Source organism: Onychostoma macrolepis, chromosome 16 (genome assembly GCF_012432095.1).
Source record: "Onychostoma macrolepis isolate SWU-2019 chromosome 16, ASM1243209v1, whole genome shotgun sequence".
NCBI lineage: Eukaryota > Metazoa > Chordata > Actinopteri > Cypriniformes > Cyprinidae > Onychostoma > Onychostoma macrolepis.
In genome coordinates this window covers 19574889-19598888 of record NC_081170.1, presented here as the reverse complement: position 1 = coordinate 19598888, position 24000 = coordinate 19574889, and the positions used below count along the sequence as shown (strand labels likewise).

Here is a 24000-nt window from a genome sequence, read left to right as displayed (position 1 = left end):
CTATTCGACCATAAGTGCCTTACGAAGTGGACTAAACAGGATATTCCACCATGATTCCAGTTCGAAGGGAGCGTATATGTTCCATTCAAAGGGCATTAAATTGTGCGAGATGTGAATTTAAATGTAATTTATTTACAGGGGTATATTATGTCACACCTCACACTTCTTCAGGAAGTTTCATCTGTGTGTGAAGACACTGCAGGCCGTGGCGCAAATCCGTGAATGAATGCTCTGAAGTAAAGTGAACTTCAACCAGTGCTCTGGTAGTAACGTTAGGGCTGGTCCGAATACCATTTTTTAAGCTTCGAAGCTTCGGTAGTAATCAATACCGAATATTCGAAGCTTAGGAGGGAGGGGGCTGAACATATTCTTCTCTCTTATAAAGGCAGGAATCTCTTTGTGTCTGTCTGTCTGTTTGCATTTTTATTATGTCGAGAACCATTCATCCAATCGACTTCACGTGAGGCGGGTGTGTTGCTGCGGACCCAAGGGAGTGCAGTGTGGCATTTTGGTGCAATATGCACACACGACACGTTCAGAATCAATAAACTTTTAATAAACTACAGAACAGCGCGCGCAGGGCTTATATGCTCCGAGAACGGACATTGCACTAGTGATACAAAACACACAGGTCTGTTAAGAGCAATACTTTTAATAAGGTAACCTAACATTTTTCTAATAAACAAATCACTCCCGAATCAGAAATTAGCAGCACAGTAATTACACTGCAAAGGGTAGGCTATTTAAATAAAAGAAGAACAAAAGATAAATGAACAAAGTTCAACGAACTGTAATAAAGAAAGAACACGGTAGCATACTTTCAATAACAGCATCACACATTTTAATTAACGAACGAACGTTTCAATAAAATAATTTTATTACATTAGCAAGTATTTTCCAAGCAAATTAAGTGCATGTTTCTATCATGTGTAAAATTACTGATTAACACAGCTCGTTTTTTACACCAACAATCTACTTACAGAACTCAGGTGATTTTTCTAACTTGATGTGCTGTTGTGGTAGGCCAGTTTCAAATCGCATATATTTGGCACACTGCCTTTGTCTTGTCCTCACTCAATTTAAAGTGCTCCCACACAGCTGAGGTCTTTGGCATTTTTGTCTTCTCAAAAATGAATCTCTGAATCATGACGTTCACTCATGGGCGATTCATATTCAAGCGCGAATGAGAACCGTTTTACGGGGGATGCCAGGTGTTCCAAAAAAAAAAAAAATATTTGAATCTCAAAATTGAAAATCGAATGCCAACCCACCGAACGAATATTCGAATAATCGCCTATTCTGGTCCAGCCCTATCTGGGAGTAGGGAGCAATGAACACTGTGTAGAGATCATATCAATCAGAACACGGTTCATGCATGGAGCTCTCTTCTAACAAGCTGGCTATCTGAATCAGGTGTCTTAAATAAGAGAGACATGCAAAATATGTAGAGCAGAGGGTCGCAAGGACTGGATTTGAGAACCACTGGTTTGGTGTATGATGCCCAATTTTTCTTTGTAACCATTTACAAAGTCAGCAAGTGTATTATGCTTAGTACTTTTTATAAGTTGCATGCTGCATTCCAGGACTTAAGGTCTTTGCACACTGAGTCCAAAATTCTCGCCCAAACTTTTCGCATGTTAAAAAATAAATACGACCTCATGTTGTGTAAATCACGTTTACACACTGCCTCCGAAACTTTTGTCTGTCATTAAAAAAAATTGGACCAGGTTCAATTTTCTGCATTATCGCATCCGTAGCAAGCATTTTGATAGGAAAGGATGACGAATACAAAAAACTAAAAAATGCATACAAACATTTTGGACTCAGTGTGCAAGGACCTTTAGTCTGACTTAAATCATACCATCCATTTTATGTTCAACAAACAAAAAACAAGGAACAAAAAAACTTTTAATGGTGCATGTGACTGTACAGAACCTAATTCCTGATTACCTTAATCTTGGGCAACCCAGCGCTGTTTAGCGAGCCAGTTGAGGAGGAGTTGGACACTAGTCCTGATCCGCTGGCTGAACTGAGGTCACTCCCAAACGACAATGAGGAGCCCAGACCGGATGTAGATGAGGAGGACAGCGAGCTCTGTCGACCCTGACTGTCGCGCTGTTTTCGGCCCAGAGGGGGAGGCTGGAGCTTGAACTTGAATGGAGAATGATGCTGCTCCTCCCCCAGGTGATGGTGAATAGGGTGAGCGTGAGGCGGCGGGAGGCTGGAGTGATGGCTGTTGAGCACCGAGGGCCTCTCGGCAGGGCCACGATCACAGCCCTGGGGTCCGGGCATGCCTTTGTCGGGGCGCTGAGGCTGAGGAACGATGATGTTTGGGTAATGAAAGAAGGCACGAGGGCTCAGGTGGTAATTGTAGACGCTCTGGGTGTGAGCCTGCAGGTAGCGCTGCATGTCCTCTGGGTTGAAGGAGAAGATGGAGCCAGGCATGGGCGACAGGGTAGGGGAGGGTGTGTAGGCCAGGTGAGAGCCTGGGGTCATGGAGAGCGCTGGCGAGAGAGGCGGAGCCAACAGGCCTGGACCTCCCGGACCGGGCAGAGGCGAGACGGTGAACGGCGAGAGAGGCTCGGGATGAACCCTGTGTCCGCCAACCTCTGACACTCGATGACCTCTGTGACCTCCCGGTCCACCGTACATCCTGAACATCGCCTCGTGAGACAGACGAGGGTGAACGGCACCTCGGAAACCACCTCCACCTCCTCCTCCTCTCTCAGCCACTCTTTCCGTCACTCTCTCCTCTGCCACACCTCCGTTCCCATCTTCGATCTCAGAGTTGACAGAAGTTCCATCACTGCAGTCAGAGACGGAGCCACGGGCGATGCGGCGGCCGCTGAACATCCCAGGACTGCGCAGCTCCTCGCTGCTGGGGGACCGCAGCACCTCAGACACCTGCATGTCTGATGGAGTGGATGGAGGGAAACGGAAATGGGGACCTGTAGGCACTGGTGGAGCACTTTGAGGAACACCGGCTCCTGCGGAGAGACAAACATGGGTGGAGGTCTTAGCTGTGTTTTGCATTTTATTGCATAAATAAATGTATGTGATTTGGGTGTCCTCGTTTTGTACCTGCAGACCCCATGTCAATGAAAGGATAGTTGACCAGGACCAGCTTGTTGAAATTGAACTTGTAGGTGAAGCGTTTTCCTTTAGTTTTATGTAGAATCCTCTTGTTGTAATAATACCTGCACAAAGACAAGCAGTACACATTAGCCCACTCTGAAATCAAATTTAAACCTGAAATGAGGTATTAAGTTATTAAAAGTTGAAAATCCAGATTCTGCACTAATCAAATAAGTAAATGTATGACACTGATGATGGGAACTCTTTGTACAGACAGTCAAATGTTCTTGCTTCCAGTGAAGCATAAGATGCTTTTTGGAACATCTCAAATCATCCTGGAGAACATTAACATCAGATTTGACAAAAACTTGTGGAGTTCATGCAGCTTGAGTGGTGCTATTAAAAAAAAAAATTAAATTAAATGTTTAAATGTAACTTTTACACATTATTAAAATTATTTATATATATATATATATATATATATATATATATATTTATATTTATATTTATATATATATATAAAAATATATTAGATTTAAAACAAGAAATATTTAAATATGTTTTAAATATGTTTATTAATATATTTTTATGTGTTCATTTATGTGATGGGAGGTATTGTCAGGACAGCTCTGGTCACTCTAGTGCCTGTTTATATAACACTATAACCCACTGATAAATTCTCCTTTCTTAATCCCCTTATATAATCCCATTCTCTCTCTCTTCCTATCTATATATTAACCTTTGTCCTTCCCCAGCTCTTTACATAACATCTCTCTATTCCTCACAAACCTCCATCCATTTATGTAACTCCAATAACGTTGCATCTTTCTTACAGACCTGCACCAGTGAGTGTGTGTTTGTGTGCGCAAATCCCTGACAACGATTCATCTTGTACTTAATAACCTTCGAGCCACAATTCTCTGTGAATGACATGTTTCAGGGAAGATGCTGACACTGAGCTTTTTGAATGCATAGAGGATATATTTACTCACCCTGCATGTGTGTGTGTGAGTGAGAGTGAGTGAGTTCAGACAGGCTTGTCTGTAGAGATTAAGCCGAGACAGACAGATAGAGTCTTGTGGTCAGATGAAGACGTGAGCATGTGTATATGTGTTTGAGTTGTGGTCAAAATGATTTGAGTTCTTTTTTTCAAGTTCAGACAAGCATTTTTTTTTAACCAAGTACGTGCTATCTACCACCAGAAGGGAAAAACGTGTGACTACGGGCACCACAACATATGCTGAACGCACGTCCGATACAACTATTAACAAAGACACAGATGTAAGCAGGTGATCAGTGATCATGTGACCCACGATAACACTCTGAGCCACACAGTGAGATATAAATATACTTGAGACAGCTGTGGATTAGCATGTCTACCAAATACACCAGCAGCAGCAGTGTTTGTCATGGGCAGACATCCAGCTCACACAATCTACTTACTGTACTTCTGCACTGTCTGGCTGGAGGTGGTAACCTGAGCTTGTATGACGGATGACAGATGAGAAGGTGAGATGAAGGGACGCTCTAATGATGACATCCTGAACTGTGATGTTCCAATCAACAGGCCAGGCAAAGTAACACTTATTTCTATGGCTGTCAGACATGACTGGTTCTCTCAAAAACTTTGCACTGTCACACAATGCCATCGCTTCATATACTTTCTATGTAGCAAGTGGCTGGTTTTCTAAGGCAGAGGTTAAACGTACTTGAACTAGTAAATTGTGCTTTCAACAGAATACAACGGGATGCAACAGTTGGAGTTTTTCTTGCATTCTCTGCATTTTTTTTTGATATGATGCAAAAAGACATGACGTTCCGGTTTTACCCAAATCTATTTATTTTATTTTCAAAAATACAATTCATACTTATAATTACCTATTCCGTGATGAGCAAGTAATTATTCTAGTTAATTATTCTTGGAAAACAATAAGCAGTGATACTGTTAAAATATAATAATAATAACAATAATAATAATAATAATAATAATAAACAAACATGAAAGAATAGATTTAAAAAAAAATAGACCCTTATTAAAGAAATGAAGACTCTTATGGCTTTGTTTCAAGGTCAATAAATCTTCTAAAATTTGACTTTTTTTAACAAGTCAAGGTTAGTTATGTTGTAAAATGCTAAGTGGTATGACCCCCACAAAATCTAATGTTTATGAATAACTAAGTCATGATGGTAGTTTAACCCTCTCGTGCTGTTCGGTCATTTTAGACCAGAAAAAAAAAAAAAATGTGAATTTCTAAAAATTGCTACTTCATCGGAATGGTACGAAACTTGGTGACTTATATGGCAGCCGCTATGTGAACACAAAAAAAAATTTGCGGACTTGATTCGAAAATGCTAAATGGCCTTAAAAAAAAAAATAGTCACACTTGTGTTGTTCGCAGTAAAAAATTACCGCCATTGGAAATGAATGGGAAATATGCTAAATAATTTTTTGTGTGTACAATCTACAAATCATTCACGATGCAGAAAAAAAGTGCACAGCAATAAAGGGATGATACTCTAAAATATCAAGAGTGCAAAATAGACACACTCCGCCCACCCCCCACAGACACACGTATATGAATTAGTGTGACTGTAACACAAAGCATGTGTGTTACAAACGCACAAAATAAAATGAATAATTTGGCCAAAAATGCTGTCAAAACACAGACATCAAAGAAGGGGTTACAGACAAAGACATCAAGAGTACAAAACAGACACACACACAAACACAACACACCATTATATACACACAAATGAACTGGTGTGGCTGTAACAATATGGCAAAATTGAGCCAGAAGACTCAAATAAGAGCTTGAAATTAACAAACAAAATGTCTTTCTCTGTTTTCAGGTTTGACTGTAGTAAAATTAATGTAGTAAAAATTAAACATTTCAAATCAAAATTTCAAACCAAAAAAAAATCTAAACCTTTACAAAAAGTTGTCTTTAAGAATGTCTAAATATTATCCAGATCCACGACTTAATAAAAATAAGTCTTTATGCCTAAAAACCACTAGAGAGTTTACAAGCCTTTTATATAGAGCTATATCAATTGGCTAAACCATGGAATTGCAGATGTTTTTCTTTTTTACTCTGACCAGATGGCACTAATCGGACTTCAAAAATTGGATTTTAAAGGCAATGTCTTTATTTTAACATGAAATACTGCCATAATTGAAAAGTAATATCAAAATCTTAGAAATTTTTTTTTTCCCCAATGGGAAAATATTGATCATAATTATTGCATAAATATTAATTAGTACCATGAAATTCTCTCAAAATACAAAAGAAAAAATATTATGGAACAAAAATATATTACACTGATTTTACTGAAAATAAAAAAGTTATATTTCAGGTAGTGTTGTCACGGTACCAAAATCTCAGTATTCGGTACCGATACCAGTGAAAATCCATGGTTCTCGGTACCAGTTTCTTTAAAAATAAATATTTTTTTCAACAGTAGTAATAGTATCACACAGTACATTCAACTAAATTATAGTAATATATTTCTGGCACAATGTCTTTAAGATAAACTTTTATTTTGACGGGTTGCCATGAATACCTTTAAATTTCTGTGTGTAGCTATATGATATGACGCTGGTTTTACTCAAATGAAACGGTAAAATGCTCGTGAAGTGACTCTCAGAGCAGTTCTGTAGATGTTGTTTATGTATTTATGTCCTCATTGAGACGGCAGATGCTGAAATCACCGCGAGCGTCACGCGCTCTTCAGTGTGTGTAGCAAAAAAAAAAATAAAATAAAAAAAAAAAGTTTAAAAAAAAACGCTACTTTTCATTCATTCACACAGACTCGCAGAACATGGGGGATTCATATCTGAATCGACTTTTGCGGCTTAATATTTACAGATACTAGTCCATGTCGCTATTTGATTTAAATGTAATGACCTACTTTTGATTAATTCATCCAAACTTTGACAAATTCCGTGACATTCCGTGCTAAACTGTAAATTCCGTTTTTATAACTGGATTCCGAGATTCCGTCCGCATTTTCTGCATCGCGGAAATCATAGGTCCGTACGCGTCAAGAAACGGGTTGACCGGGTACTCGGTACCACTGGTACTTAAAAAAACCTGGTACCGTGACGTTTTCATTTTTTTAGTACCGACTTGGTACCGAAGTACCGGGTCTTTTGACAACACTAATTTCAGGTGTTCGGTCAGTTTTGACAGCAAAAAACACAAGTGTGACCCCCGAATGAACAATACCAGAGGGTTAAAAAAAACAAAAAAAAAACCTCACCTTCACAAACTTTTTTTGAAAATGAGGATTATGATTTTTTTCACTCAATTCAAGGTGTCAGGAGAAATTTTTTTTTATTAGTTTTTACTAGATGGTTACACCACATGACATTTTCACCATTACATTTTTAATAAAAACTTAGTTGACAATGGTACAAACATTTTTCAAAACTGACTTGAAAACTAATTTTTAAATACTTGGTGCTTTTATTTGACCCTTAAAACCTGAGTAAAACCTGCAAAAGAAAAAGGAAAAAAATCCCAAAAGGTCTTAATCAATATTTGTGTATTGTTTTCAAGGAAAACAAGACAAGCAAAACTGCACAAGATAATGTGAGTTGTTTACAAAGAATATATCTTAAAGTCATAGTCTATATGACACAGAACAGTGTGTGAAAAAAGTGCCGCCCACCCCACACACACATGTGCATGTGCACCCACTCTCTCAAACACACTTTAAAGAGCATTTGAACTGACTTCAAAGCAGAAGAAAGGATTCTTTGAGCATCTGCATCTAGTGGCAACAACCCTCCTTCTGTCACACTCACTTACACACCTGTGAACCCACACGCCGGTGGCTGGTCTAACAGAAACGGTGTACTCTGACTGACATTTTCAAAGGATAGGATATAAAATGACCAAATTTTAAGAGATGCAGACAGACACATATGACTAAATGACTTTAGGTGGTACAGTTGAGCAGGTTTCCAGGAAACAATCAGATTTCACTGGGTTAGGACTTGGATTAAACAGCAGATTATTAAAAGCTCCGAGTCAATATTCAATATAGGAGCTAAACAAACACTACGGCGATTCCTGGTATTCGCAAATCATGGCCTGAACAGCACGCTTTATAAAAGAGACAGAATGAAGAAAAGACAGAAAGAGAGGATGAGGATTATCAGTCAGATGCTAAAGAGGTACATTGTGCTGCTTTTTCCTGTCTTATGTGTACTTGTTGTACTATATTTGGGAGGACCAAATATTGGGAAAACAAATCCTCACAAAGCAGAAATATTATCCTTGCAAATTTCTGACAATATCCTTGCAAACTTTAAAAAATACACACAAATGTCTGAATATATCCCAACAACATAGGATTTTTAATTTACTTTTTGTTTTGTTTTTTTAAATATACTGTACACACAGAAGTCTGACAGTCGCTTACAAACTCTTAAGAAATATACTCACAATGTCTGAAAACAAACAAATTTCTGAAAAAAATTCCTCAAAAACATTTAAATATATATACAAGACTTTATAAAATAAACAAGCTTACAAACATGAATATCCTTAAAAATATCTGGAATTTTTTTAAAAAGTCTAAAATATCCTTAGATATTGAAAACTTACAAAAATCTTTAGAAATGTCAAATATCCTCACAAACTACTAAACAAATCCTAAAAAATCTGAAAATATTCTTAAAACATTTGAAAAAATATCATAAAAGTAAAAAAAAAAAAAATCTTCACAAATTCCTAAAAAAAAAATCCTCAAAACTCACAAATTTCTGAAAACCAACAGAACTTAATGGGAAGCTCTCGGAAATATAAAGGTTTATGTATTAGCTCTAATTTTGGTCAAATTTGTCCCCAAAAGGTAAAAAAATAGGACAAACCTCTCTATGGGACATTTACATTTTCAAAACAATTCATAAAAATACTGTCATTTTAAGATCTAAAGAGTTTTCTATTAAAGATTGGGTTATGGTGTGGTTTAGGTCTACAGTTGTTCCAATTAGCTTTATATAAACAACAGAAGCCCTCATTGAGATAGTAAATGTGTGTGCGTTTCTGAAGCGAGTAGAGAAAAAGTGAAACGATGGGGTGGGGTACGAGTGGGCCTGTGTGGCTCTAGGGCGGATGGTAAACGGACAGTGAGATCCACTCCATCCATAAGCTCTATTGAGAAGCCAGAGATAAACATCATGTTTTGTATGCTGCGTGTGTTAGCGCGTGTCACTGTTGCACTAGCGTGTGTATGCGTGTATCTCCACCCACCGAGCTAATAAAGAGCTCATTCTGTCCCTGACAATAAGACCCAAAACTGCCCTCAAATACACACGCACACACACGCGCGGATGTCGTCATCCTCCTCCAAACAAAGAGAGCTGTTGTAGGACAAGGCCTCTGACCCACTCTTTCCACAAGTACACACACTCACACACACACAGTCAATCTTAATCAAATCTCCAAAGAGTGAAGAAGAAATCATGGCCGGCCACTTCAATCAACACTACATCGGTTCTGATGCTCATGATTGCATTGAGAACATCATTTAATATGATGAAAGACTTTGTAGAAGGGTTTTAATTTCTTGAAGGGAGAAAGGTCTAGAAAAGTTTTAAGAAAGCAAAAAGGTGCACTTAAAATTGTGGTCAAAAACAGTTCTTCAATATATCTTCATATACACCGTGTGTCCTAACTACAGACAACTTGACGCCATGACGCAAGATAAAAGGTATCTTTTCCACGTTAATCTGAGTTTTTTCGGTTTCTATTTCTGCGGCAATAACATACAAACTATTACAATGATAATCTCATGTGATTATGTGCTTTATTCAATGTTAAAAGTGTCTAATGTGAGTTTGAATATCATATTGCACAACATTTATAGCCATACTGAAAGCAGCAACAGATAGTTTACCTCAGATCTTGAAAATAAATTTAAGCAGACTTGTACGTTAAAGCTGCAAACTCAATGCCATACCACAACAAATATGGTATCACGCAGAAACTACGTCTTCAATGGGTTCAAATTGGTCACATGACTAAAACTGGCACTTCGATGGCTTTGTAAAGAACAAATTCTTAGCATGTAGCTGCTCTGATGAGTTCTTTTGGGCCAGTTTTGACAAAAGAGGGATGAAATCTAATAAGGAAGGGAATGAGTATTTGGGCGTCCATCGTGCTCGGAGCCAGACAGGAAATGTCCTGACGTTCAGTGGAACATCAACAGCAGGACAATAGAATTCCATTTTTGCGGAGTTTCCACACGCGTGTGGCAGGAAGGTGATGAGTCGAGTCCCAGCGGGCCGTCCGCAGGAGAACATAATTGAAACAACACCCCGAACTCCATCAACATCAAGTCAAAATTCCAGTCAGGATTAGAGCATTAGCCCAGACTTTAACACATGCCATAGAGTGGCCAAGAAATGTCTGAAAAGGAGCGTTTGTCCTGGAATAAAGGGACGTCACAAGCTGCAGGGTTGAATGTGAAAGCCTTGTTGTGAGTTTGAGAAGTGTCAGATTGAAGGTATGAATCAGATGGAGGAGTAGAGTGTGGGATTGTGGGGTAGGGAGGCGGTGTAGATGTGGAGGAATGGCAGTGAGTCATTGACATCATGAAAGAAAAAAGAATGGAGGAGAGGAAAGAAGACAAAGGGAAAAAAGAAGAGAGGAACAAGACCATACTGTCTTACAGGGAAGTTCTAACTGTATTACCAGAAAATAATTACAACTCATCCCTCAGGTTTATTAAAACACAGATTTTTACAGCATTTATTAATCTGGGTTCATTTACACATCTTGAACACATGTTAAAAATGTATAAGCATATGTTGGATTCAACATTAATGTGCTTTCAAATGCTATTTCAATAATCTGTTACACTCAGATAAACATCTAAATACAAAAGAAAAGGTCTGATGTTACTCCATTTTCATTGCGACTTTCATGTTAATGAAGTTTCTGGGGGATTGCATTGGGATAAACATTACAATGGTTTCAAAAGTAAGAATAAAAATCACTCGTTTGTGCACAGTTACAGTGAGTATTTCTTGTAATGTAGACCCTGTAACCTTTTCATGATACGTGGGAGACAATTTAAGTAACGTTATAGCCCAAATAACACAGTTTTTGTACCAAAGAATTAATGCGAGCACTTACACAAAAATACAACCTACACAATTCTGCTTTTAATTCCGTGCCCTGCAGACTTCCACTGCAAGCGCATTCACAGTAATGCGCTGTTTACTCTGACTAAGGTCTGCAGAGAGAGGAAAGAGAACAGAGGATTCAAATGAGAAGTTATGTGCGGCTGCTTGACCTTCTGACGAGGGCGATGCACATATCTCGTGCCCAGAACACAGAGAGGAACTCATGCTGAGAATGATCAAAGCACAAGGTCTCTGTCTGACAGCAAATGAAGGTCCACCAGTCCAACAATTACCAGGTTCAGATTTCAAAACGCACTTTTTGCAGGGTTGCCAGATTGAGCAGTTTGAAGTCACTGAATTTATCTAGTTTTGATTGAACTGTGCGAAAGGTGTGCTTGGGCAGGTAGACCAAAATATTTTGTGATGATTTGGGTGCATTTTAAAAGAAACAAAATGAAGAAATTAAATAACAAAAAAGATGCTTGATGCTGTCCATATTCCAAATTCTGCATATTCTACACAATTAACTTATACACAAATGGCTTACAGAGTTTGGCAGTAAAACAAGTTTCTTAGCAAAGTGAGAAGAAATGAAAGAAAACCTTCAAAAATATGGTACAATGACCCTGAAAGTCATTTTCTTATGGCCATATGAGACTACTAATAAAATGGAGAAATGTTGCATCATGGGACTTCTTCCCTGACCAGGCCATGCCTTAGATGTGGAGGCCTGCTGGAATCCAGTGTTTCCAGGATGTAGCACTTTTGGTGATCAAGATCACTTATTCCTCGATGCTTAATGATTATGTGAAAAGAGCATTTCATTTGACACTACACTGTAAAAAGTGATAAATTGACAACTTAAAAAAATTGAGGAAACCCGTTGCCTTAAAAATTTTAAGTAAATGATCATTTAAAAAATAAGTTAATTGAATTGTCAAGTTCACTTAACTTTTTTTAATTATTATGTACTTAATTTTAAGGCAACAGGTTTCCTCAATTTTTTTAAGTTAAGTCAACTTATCACTTTTTACAGTGTACTTAAAAACAAATTCCAATCCTAAGGATTACAGGTCCTCTCTAGATGAGCGCACAGGCTTATACAGAATGAATGATCAGTTGTGTTCCAAATTCTGAAAGCGTTTTTGCTCTCACTCTATAGAAAAAGGGACTCATCTAACTGAAGGTACTAAGGTTTTGAACAATCTGGCAACCTTATCTGTGTCGGTGTGTGTTTGTCTAAGTCTGACAGGGACAGTCTGAGAGAAATCACTTATAATTACAGCAACAAGTAGCTTGGCTTCATAGCTATACTTTCTTTCAAACACACAAGGCAAAATACACATTTGTGTGAACTGAGCACATATTCACATTTGTAATAACAGAGTTAAGAGGAAGGGTGACATCATAGTTTAGCACAGCTGTCAGCTTGTAAACAGTTTACACTTCACTCTCTTTATACTTTCTGTTTTGTAAAGTAATACATTTAAGCTCAAAATCTGATCTGGGAAAAACAAACAATAGGCTAAAAATAGAGATCATGAAAAGTAAAGTAGAACTTGGATTATCCTACATAAGTGGTAGAGCTTTTAAGACAGTGTTTATGTCTTCTGGATAACTGATGGAAAAACACACCAGCACACATACACACATGTTAATCCCTCACTACACTGTTAAAAGAGACCTATTATGCTCTTTTACAAAGTCTTGATTTTGTTTTGGGGGTGTACTAGAACATGCTCTCATGCTTGGTGTTTCGAAAATCGCATTATTTTTCACATAATTTACATTATTACAATACCTTTCTCCCCAGCCTGGCACAAACGGCTCCGGGTTTGATGAAGGCCCGCCTTCCAAAAAAACTAAATGTGTTGTGATTGGTTAGCTGTCCCAGTGCGTTGTGATTGGCGAACAGCTTAGACGGTGTTTCAGTCCTGCCCCGCCCCTTGCCAAAACAGCAAGTTCGTCAATATTGCCATATTGATTCAGACCCGAGAATATTGAACAAGAGGATCGCGCAGAACCTTTGCACGTATTAAAGTGGTAACGTTATTGTTGTTGTTTTTTTTTTTGGCTAAATCACATTTTAGATACGATTTCAACAACAGCTTAAAAATAACTGCATTTACTATGTACAGATAAGTGCAACGGTAATAAGTATTATGTTTATTGTTCTTTAATTCTAACATTATAAAATGATTTGCAGTGAAACTGTTATACAGTTGAATTTATTTATCCCATAGTCCCACAGAGTTACACTATTTGTGGCGGCATATATATGCAAATTATTTCTCTTCCATCAGAAGGCGCTGTTGGAGTAGAGAGCGAGGTTTCCCCGGTAACGCTGTACATAAAGCAGAGCTCCGCTCACAAACGCTGCTTTATCAGACATTATATACAAGATGAAATGAAAATGACATCCAAAATATTCTGAAGACAGTCGGTTTCCTTCATAAATACAGTGATATAAAAACACCCGCACCGGGTTTCGATTTTGAAACGTGCAGTGCTCAACCAAGCGTTCTTCCCACACGCCAACTATTGGAATTTCCATAGGCGGGGTTTATTTTAATGATATTCTAATGGACCTCTTTGTGATGTCACAAATACAGGAAAACAACTTTGTAGTTCAAACAAGCCGCTCGTTGTTGTTCTTGAAAAGGGATTTTTAAAAATGAAATATCTCCCTTTGGAGTGGACTTTGAGATTTGTAACTTTGTAGATCTTTTTATGCCCAAACATACACACTACACACTGACTAAAATTCAAAAAGTGAAAAAGCATAATAATAGGACCCCTTTAACATGGGATCTTGTCAGTGTTTGCAACCATGCAAAATCTCTCAGCTAAAACTGTCTCCTAACTGCCATGGATTACATGATGTGATTCCCTAAATCCAATCCCATAGCACAACATTACACACTATTGCTGCAAAGTCTGGCTTTACATCAGTAATCAGCAGTATACATAGTGGCCTACTCACTGATACTAATATGGACTTGACAAATGCTACAGATTCTATCAGATGTGGCAGGACTTCAATAATGGATCGTGTTGGGAAAATATCATCAATTAACATATAATCAGCAAAGTACACCAGGTCATGGTAGTGAACTGCATCATTAATAACCTCACACTGGCCACGTACACACTGCAGCTAAATTCGGTTGTCACTTCACCTTTTACTCCTTAATCACGTTATGTACACACATAATTCATTAAAATACAGGTAGTGACAACTGCATTTACAGAAATTCTACACAGTGTGTACAGAACTGAACTGAGCAACTAGTTGGCAATGACGTATTTGAACATGCATCAGAAATGTCTCTTCGGTGTAGCTATGTGAGATGTAAGAAAATAACAGTGAAAGAAGCCGTAAGTCTTAAAGTCAGTATAAAGAGAATTCTGAGAATTGTTTCTAAACACATTACAAATGTTAGAAATGTATTGCTGAAATACATTACAAAGACTCCGACCTATGTAGTCCTGAATTGTGGAGTTAAACCATTAAACCAATTCTGTGTTCAAGATTTTTTGGGCGGGGCTAAAACGGTGGCTCGATGATGCAACGGAGCCACCGTGCTTGACCCCGCCCCTAACACTATAATAACTGTTGAGAGGTCAAGTTCTTAGTTCGTCTTTTGTTAGATATACAGATTTTAGGCAGGGACGGTTCTAGGCCTAGGGTGAATGGATACCTGGGTCTTAGCCCAGAGACATCAATATGTGGCAGAATACATACAATTTAAAAACATGGAGCGTTCACAATTCGCATCTAAAAATGCATGGAAACGCAAGCTGTACCGCTTTCTCTTCTTTCAAAGCGAACCGGAGCTTGCGCTCTAGTGGTGTTTGCCGTTGCTAAGCAACCATGAGCCGCGCTCTGCAGCGCTGAGGCGTGTTGAGTGCGCTTGCCGCGCGTCTACAATTAAATAAGGAACTTGCACGCTCAAACATGTATGGCTGTATAAATCCAATTAAACTACTAGAGGTAGCATCAGTAGCTAGCATCCATTCAGGTTGTAGCGGTATTTGATAGTTGAGAGAGACTGCCGCTTTCCCACGAGTGGGCGTGGTTTCAGCGCCGACAGCAGACACGCCCCCAGCGTTTGAGAGCAGAGAGTCCTGCTTATATTTCAAAGATTTTGATAACTTATTTTAGTTACTTGGCGGGGTTGTTTTTACCATTCAAATTTGGCTGGGTGCTTAATAACAATTTTTTCTGTAGTGTGACAAACTCAGAACACATATTTTAATATCACTTTACACTGACTTTAACCTTAGCTCTTTTGAGACGGGGCTAATAGCGCTCACGACTCACGAGCCCTGCGGTGATTGTCAGTGTTGCCAGATCTTCATAGAAAAAAAAACAACAATCAAGGACAAGCACAAAAAACCAGTAGCCCCCTCACAGCAGAACAAAAGATCCAGGGGGCGGAGTTGGATCCACATCCAGGGGGTGGAGATTGGTAGGTTTAGGGGTGGGGATGGGTGGGTTTATGGATCAGGGTGTGGAGACGGGTAGGTTTAGGTCTATGTAAGGTGGAAGGAGTTGGATCTAGATCCAACTCCACCCCCTGGATCTTGTGTTCTGCAGTGAGGACCATCTCCAAAAAAACACTAAAACACCCAAATGCTTTATGTTTCATAACACCAAAAAATCATATATCTCATATCCACAACAGACCACTTTATTAACTCCATAAAGTGCCTAGCTTTTATGAGCTAAGACCAAACAACATACCTAAATGCGCTTGTAAATATGAGGACATGGCAACACTGCAACACAGCGCTCAAGATCAGGCACAGACAGCAGATTCCAATAAATATTCCTTTAAGCAGTCACAATAAATCCTTTCATGGTTTCAAGGTTTCTTTCAACAAAACAGCTATTTTGTTTAGTTTATGTGGTTTTTAACAGTCTTTCTGAGTCTTAGAATTAAACGGGTAATACTGTCTTTGCAATGTGGTTAAAGTGTACTGCTGAATGTATTGAAAAGCATTTATGGTAAACTAAAATATACTTTAATGTAATTTCTGTTGAAACTTGTATGTCACCTATTTAAGTAAATTTGTAACGATAGTTGCAGTTTGGTACATTTAAAATATATATTGTTTTTAAATGTAATATCAAAAACAAACTACAGTTTAAAATTGTAATTGTAAGTACTTTACATGTACCTTAGTGTGTTAGTAGTAATTTATTTTTATTGACATGTCAGCATCTAAGGCTTTTTTTCATGGCAAAAACAGAGTTGGAATACATCTACAAACACAAAATAAAATAAAATAAGCACAAAAATACAGCAGATAATATTCTACAAGATTTTTTAAATTAACATGATTAAAAAAAAAAATCTAAAATCTTCAGGTAAAATCTTACTAAACAAGTCCCTTTTACTCAACACATAAAAAAGGTACTATAAAGCATAATAAAAAAATAAAATATTCAGTTAAAAATTTTCAAATGTTTAATTTGACATTATTATAAAGTGTACCCAAGTATGTTAAGAAGAACGTGTGGTCTTTTTAAGTACTATTAAGTGGTATTTTATTCATCAATATGATATAATCTGCAAGTATAGTTGTTATATAAATATATATAAATAAACAACTGTAGTTTAAGATTTGAGGTAAACTACAATGTCTCTGCTCTATGAAAGTCAATAGGTTTTTTATCAATAGTGCATCCAGGTTAGGAACAAATAAAAATCATTTAAAAGTAAATAAAAAATTACTGAAGTATGTTTTTTTTAAATGCAAAAACCACTTCAAAATATCACATTTAATTCAATGTGTATGCTTGCTGTTTCTTTGTAACTCTGTTGGCAGAATTACTATCCCTTTAACAAATCCCACATCCACTGTAGTGGTTTAACTGCACTGGATCATACACTGATGGTAATCAATAGAGTGTTTGATTGATTACGTCCAGCACTGAACCCTTATGTGGCTTAACTCAGCTGTAGTGTATGAGGTCTGTCCTGAGAAGCTTTCAAAATAAAGGCAGAAAGTGGGTCACTCTCCATCCACTTTGAGGATCAGCGCTGATCTGCTAAAGCAGGTGAGTCATGAACGAAAATAAAGGTACAAATGAGCAAATGCAGATCAGGTCAGAAAATGAAGTGAAGGCTAAAACCGTCGGCTGCTCAGAACACATTGACCTGTCTGTACTGTAATGAGATCAGCTCTTGCACAGGTAAATGGACCAGGATTACTGAGAGATCAGACTCCATGCAGTTATAACTCTCCCGCGTAAGGGTCAATCCCATAACGCAACACAAGAGTCGGACGCTTTAGCTCCCTCCTCTACAATTAGACTGAGCAGAAAAAGGCCTCAGTCTTCATTGGTCAATCTAAAACAGTCTAGGATTTTACTTTTAAAATAGCAAATGGTTAAAAGGTTGGATGTGTTTGAAGATGGACCATGTTTTGTAATAATCAGCTTACTTTGGTTGGCCCAAAGATGGTATAAGGAGGAAAAGACAGACCAGTCGTAAATAATAAAAGGGACAAATCGTAACCCTCAAAATAGTGGTTGCAGAAATTAAGTCAGTTAAAAGAGCATTAAAGAGCTTCCTTTGTCTGGCCTGGTAATCGAAAGTTAACCATTAAACCACAAGGGGGACTGTGTCTGAAATAAATGTAATGTAAACTTTATTGTAAACAGGAATGAAGGCAAAGACAGAAGACTTACCTGAGAGCTCTGCTGAGTTTGTCGTAGTTCATCTGAGGTTTGCACTTGCGGGCGCCCCACAGCCTGGCCACCTCATCAGGGTCTTTGATCACAAACTCCCCGTAATCTCCCTGCCAGGCAATCACATCATGATACTCCTCCTTCCTCAGCAGCTCTAGGATAAAGTGCCACAGCTGGATCTGTCTGGAGCCAGGACTGGACTCGGGCTTATAGGCCCAGTCTGGGAACGCAAACCCTGCAGAGACGGAGAGAGCAGAAAGGAGAGATCAGACTATGGCTGATATGTACAGATGCAAAGAAAGATGTCTGCTGGGTAATGTTATTGACTGACTAACAAGGCCAGCGATCCTCCCTTTCGCTGCTGTCATCATCATATTCAGTAGGCATGCACGCTGCATCATACGCTATATTGCATGTATATCATATCAAAGTTTGACCTTGGCCATGGGCAGATCCCATTCCCCTACTTTTCAGTTTACACATAAAATAAAGCCCAAATCCTCTAAAATAAAATTCTGGCCAAAACCAATAAACGGCCGATATTAAAATTCTTTACAACTTTGTCCAAATAAATTGAAAACCACACAAATTACAATTACTGTGAATTATAGCATCACAACATTATAATATGAGCATTCAATCTATACATTTATCTGTGTCAGGTTCCAATAGTACTTATTAACCATCTTTTCTACTTTACATTAAAAATGTTAATTAAAATAAAAATCATTTTACAAGCAGGTAACAGTTTAGATTCGTAATATCAGCCATATTGGTTATAACTACAAAAACTGAATTCGATTGACAGAGAATTAACTGCAAGAAAAACAGCTTCTACCAAATGTATAAATGTAAATCTTCAAAAAGCTCTATATCGTCACATCTCTTATCATCAATCACCTTGAGGTCTGATTTGAGAGTCACCGGAAACCTCACTCTCAATCTAACAAACAATCTGATGCGATTAGCATATTCTACAATCAAGAAATGATTTGAAAGGGCTGCAGAGAGGATGGAGGGTGTCCAGTCACTGAGGGTGAGGACGGGTGAAGTGGGGTCAGGCAGGGTCAGGTTAGGCTGAGGCTGGTAAAGGTCGGATAGGGTAACGGCTCACAGTCGTTCCTCAACAACTGATCCTCTTAACACTCAGTTTCACACACAGAGGCCCTTCTCTCCACACACACACAAACACAAACACACACATTTACTTGGCTATGTAAATTGGGACATTTTATAGACTTCTAGTTAAATACTATAACCTAACCCTAACTTACAACTAAAGAGGAAACTTTCTGCATTTTTACAATAAAAAACATATTTTTTCCCATTTTATACCACTTTTACAAATAAAGACATCTCCAATAGGAGGTTTCGTCACATTTGGCTCACTTATTGGTACAAATATGTCCCCAAAATAAGGTTAAGTAGGAACACACCCAAACACAAGGAAAGTTTTTCTTTACCAGCTTTACTTTGGGATTTAAGCATTATTCAGACTGTCTAAATGGTCTCTAATAGAGCTACCTTGAGTTTAACTACATTTAAACCTTCACTTCATTCCTGCAGAATAAAAGGTGTCTTTTCTCTGCAAAACCATTCTCATTTATACCTTTATAAGACATTTGGGATACTTTTTTATCCATTTAGATCAGACCGTGTAGAGTTTCAAATCAACCTTGAATCAGTTTTGCTTTTATTATAAATGATCCTAACACTCCTCAACAACTTCCGACAATTTACTGATTCATAGAATCAGACAAATCACTTCCTCCTGATGACTCAACAGATCTAAAATACACACTCAAGTGGTTGTTTTTCCTGTTTCTACCTGACAACAACCTGAATAACATTTTTTCTTTCTTCAAGACAGGAACCCATTGAAAAACAGTGCCTTTTCTGTACATTTTGAGAGGCAGTTGATAAATAAATATCAATGTGTTTTTTACACCCGGACTGGAAAGACGTTTATCACCCTTTTACCTTCAGCAAATGAACAGAAGTACGTTTACTGAACACTGAGCACATCCTATAACCTCTACTTGCTCTCAAAACATCACACACACGCACACACACAAACTCTTAGAGGGTACATCTGATTGCTCCTTTAAGAGGTCAAATGTACCATGCACCAGAGAGCGAAGTCTGACTTCAGGAGCTGCAGACAGGGATCTGGTTTCACAGCTCACATTCTCTCTCTCTCTCTCACACACACACACACACACACACGTGCACACACATGAAAAGGATCCTTGGTAAGAAGTTTGAGCTAAATTCAATATGTCTGTCAAACTCCCTGATGAACAATGAAGAGGAGACACTATGAGTCACACACAAACACACACACACTCACTCACCAGCAGGCACAGATACAGTTACTGCTCTATCGTAACACACATTCAAACATAAATGTTGATTCACATGCAGATCTACAATCACTCATACAATTCAACTCATCCAGCGCTCTGATTCAGGTGTGATCTGAATGAATGTGAGCGTATATTCATCTCAGGATGAACGGCTGTGAACAAACTCTAACAGTAGGCTCATGTTTTAGGATGAAACCTCTTCAGGCACTGTGTGTGTGTGTGTGTTATTAATCATGTTACAGGTGATTACAGAGTGTCCCAGCATAAATGCTTTGTAATGAGCCATGTTTCACACCCACATCGTGTCACACGACACCCCTGCATTTCTCTACTAATGCACAAGTATGAACACTACTGTTCAAAAGTACGGGGTCTGTGGGATTTTGTTTATGTTTTTGAAGTATTTTAAAAGTATTTTATGCTCTCAAGGCTGATATTATTTATTTGACATAAAATAATATTGTACATTTTAATGCAATTTAAAATATCCGTTTTCTGTTTTAATATCTTTTAATTAATTTGTAAATCCATTACTTCAGTTTAGTGACACATAATCCTTCAGAAAACATTTCATTATGCTACTCTGGTGCTTAAGAAACATTTCATATTATTATTAGTTGAAAACAGTTGATTAACGAAGTGTGAAAGTGTGTTCTTTAAATGAACAGAAAAGTGTTTATTTTAAATAGAAATATTGGTCACAATTTATTTTAAGGTCAAATTCTCTGTATTAAACCATTATCTATGACTTTTGCCACAATAAACTACTAATATGTTGCTTATTAATAGTTAGGTCGTTGTTAAGTTTAGATATTGGGTAGGATTAGGGATGTAGAAAATGCAGAATGTGCGCTTTATAAGTACTAATAAACAGGCAATATGTTAATAATAGGCATGCTAATAAGCAACTAGTTAATAGTGAGAATTGCTCCATATACTAAAGTGTTACCGAAATATTTAATTATGGTCAATTATCAATTTCGTGCATCCTTGCTGAACGAAAAATTATCTTTTTTTGGCCTGCAAATATGGAATGGATGACGCATCTGCAGTTTTACATCACAAAAAGTTTCGCTTCACAGTGCAAACAAAAATACACAGAAACCTTCACATAAGCCAAGGTCATTTTACAACAACATTTTAATAAAAGCAACCAATCATCATTGTTCATCACCAACTCCAGATTTAAAGAAAACCAAGTCTTCACAAATTTCTTCTTTGTGCACATCCACAGAAAACAAAACCTGCACTGGTTGACAATGACGACGCTAAAAGGTTGTTCTGATGGCATTTCATTTTCCCAGACAAAAGCCTCTCATGCTAGGTTATTATTCCCCTTCTTCCTAATTCTATTGGTGGATTACAACACACATATTTTAATACACCTTTAAATTGGTATCTTAACACAAAATTTGCCAAAAAAAATTTGATTTGAATTTTGGAACTGACATGAACCAAATCGGATTGTGTCGAAAGAGTCCAACCCCTAATATAGGGTCCTATGATTTATGCAATGCAGAACTTTGGGGAAAATTAAACAGATTTCATAGGACTCTAAAAAAAAAAAAATCAAGCCCTAATGTAAAAATCAAACAAGCCATGGACAATTTCTTGTTTTTGAAAGTGGAAAAAACATGAAGTCCACGTGTGTGATGATGAGTTGTGTATCTTAAGGAGTTGTGCAAGTGTCTTAATAGCATGCTGGGTTGTGTGAGAGTGTATGACCTCATCCCCCCCACCCTACTTAACCTTTGTGACCTTCGTCCTCCCCGTACGCTGCCTTCTCTCCCTCTCTTTGCCCCACTCCCCCCCAGGGGAGACACTAGATCCCCATTACAGAGGAGAGAAGACAGACCCACAAACACCGCATCAATAATGCAACAACCTGACTGCCTGAGTGTGCGTTGTTGGAAGATATTCTCTCTGTCCTGGGACGCCTGAGTGTTTGAGAGTTAAAAAGAGAGAAGAAAACTTAGAAGAACGTGGAAAACTGAGTGAGATGACAGAGAGAAGAGACAAGACAAGAAACAGAAGAGAAAAGAGATGAGAGAAAAGAGGAGGAAAAGAAAAGAGGGGGCCTGAGGAGGGAGTGGGAGAGAGGGAAACAATAGAGAGAGGGAAAGGGGGATGGGGTGAGAGAGAGAGAGAGGGATGAGATCATAGCTCTTCTAGTAGTCTGTTGTCACTCGAGAATGTAAATCTCGCAGGCACTCCTGCACTTTAGTCTTACATAGGAAGTATTTAAAGAATTCAGAGCATCCGAGGAAACTACCGCTTCTGCTCTGCACAGTGGCGTGTGAATACAGAAAGAAAGACAGGGCGACCCACAGAGACACACTTTCACACTCTGTAACGCATTTCAAGACCTCATTCCCCATTTTCCTAAAATGTCTGAAAGAGGTCAAATGCAGGCATTACTGGAGGAGGGCAGACATGCATCTGTCACTTGAACTGCACAACATCAGATCCCAAAAAAGCTCTGATCTTTATATCACTCGCTCATTCATTTTCTCTACAAGAAAGTAGTCTTAATATGTACTGACATTTTGGTTTATGGTATTTAGTTCATATCATATTTTAATTCATATTTTATTTCAAACTGTTATTTGAACTCTTTTGACTTTTGACTGTATACAACCTTTGTTCATCTTCAGAACACAAATTTACAGTGGCTGAGAGCTCAACGCGCTGCAACTTCAGAAAACACATGCAAATTTAAAAAAAGCACCAGCAAATCAAGAAAACATCTTCATCAGTTTGACAGCAGGTGCTGCAAATGCTCACAATGCAAACAAATAAAGAAACGCGCTGCAAATGCTCACAACACAACCAAATAAAGATTTTTATTTGCAGTGCGTTTCTTTGTTTGGTTGTGTTGTGAGAGTTTGCAGCTCGTGTGTTGTCAAATTGATGAAGTTGTTTTCTTAATTTGCAGGTGTTTTTTCTATTTGCAGCGCGTTGAGCTCTCTCGGCCACTGTACAAATTAAGACATTTTTGATGAAATCTGAGAGCTTTCTGACTCTCCATAGACAGCAAGGGTACTACCACGTTCAAAGTCCAGAAAGGTAGTAAGGACATTGTTAAAACAGTCCATGTGACATCAGTGGCTCAACTGTAATGTTATGAAGCTACGAGAATACTTTTTTTGCGCAAAGAAAAGTAAAAAAAAAGAAATTAATACTTTTTTTCAGTTAAGGACGCATTAAATTTAAAACTTTTGCAACTTTATAATCTTGTGTGCGTTGATGTTTTAATAAAACTATATGCAAAACCACTATGCCGATAAAGTGCTTTGAAATTGAAATTGAGAAAGCGAGCAGACAAGAGAGAGAGAGAGAGAGAGACTCAAAATAACTTCTCAAAAAGTTCTGAAGGAGTTTCTGTCAGGCAGCACAGAGGAGGGATTCAGCTGTTGGCTGGAAAAAAGCAAAACAAAGACAGCTCTTCCTCTGTCTCCTCTTTTCTCAGATGGGAGCTGCCAACAAAGAGAGTTTGGAAAAAAGAGGATGGATAGATAAATCAAATTCATTACGATTCAGAAGGATATCATTCTACATCGCTCTCCAAAAGTACTGAAGCCTTTTCTTCTGTTTCCAACAGGACTACTACGCAGTATGGGCACAATTTCATTTCCTGTAATTTCAGTGGCACTAGATCTTTATGTAACATACACTGGACTTGTGACTGTTCCCTGGTCATTTTCACACCTCTGCTGAGACTG

The 24000-nt window shown here is 38.1% G+C and overlaps 1 protein-coding gene across 1 annotated transcript in view; it reads right to left on the bottom strand.

Moving 5' to 3' along the window:
• erfl3 (Ets2 repressor factor like 3) overlaps window positions 1-24000 on the bottom strand; it is a 49479-nt gene that overhangs the window by 4506 nt on the left and 20973 nt on the right. The window contains exons 2-4 of the mRNA XM_058746357.1: window positions 17913-18147; window positions 3082-3197; window positions 1951-2987 (exon numbers count right to left, since the gene is read on the bottom strand). Of these exons, the coding sequence (XP_058602340.1) occupies window positions 1951-2987; window positions 3082-3197; window positions 17913-18147 (1388 nt within the window). The remainder of the gene's footprint in view (window positions 1-1950; window positions 2988-3081; window positions 3198-17912; window positions 18148-24000) is intronic.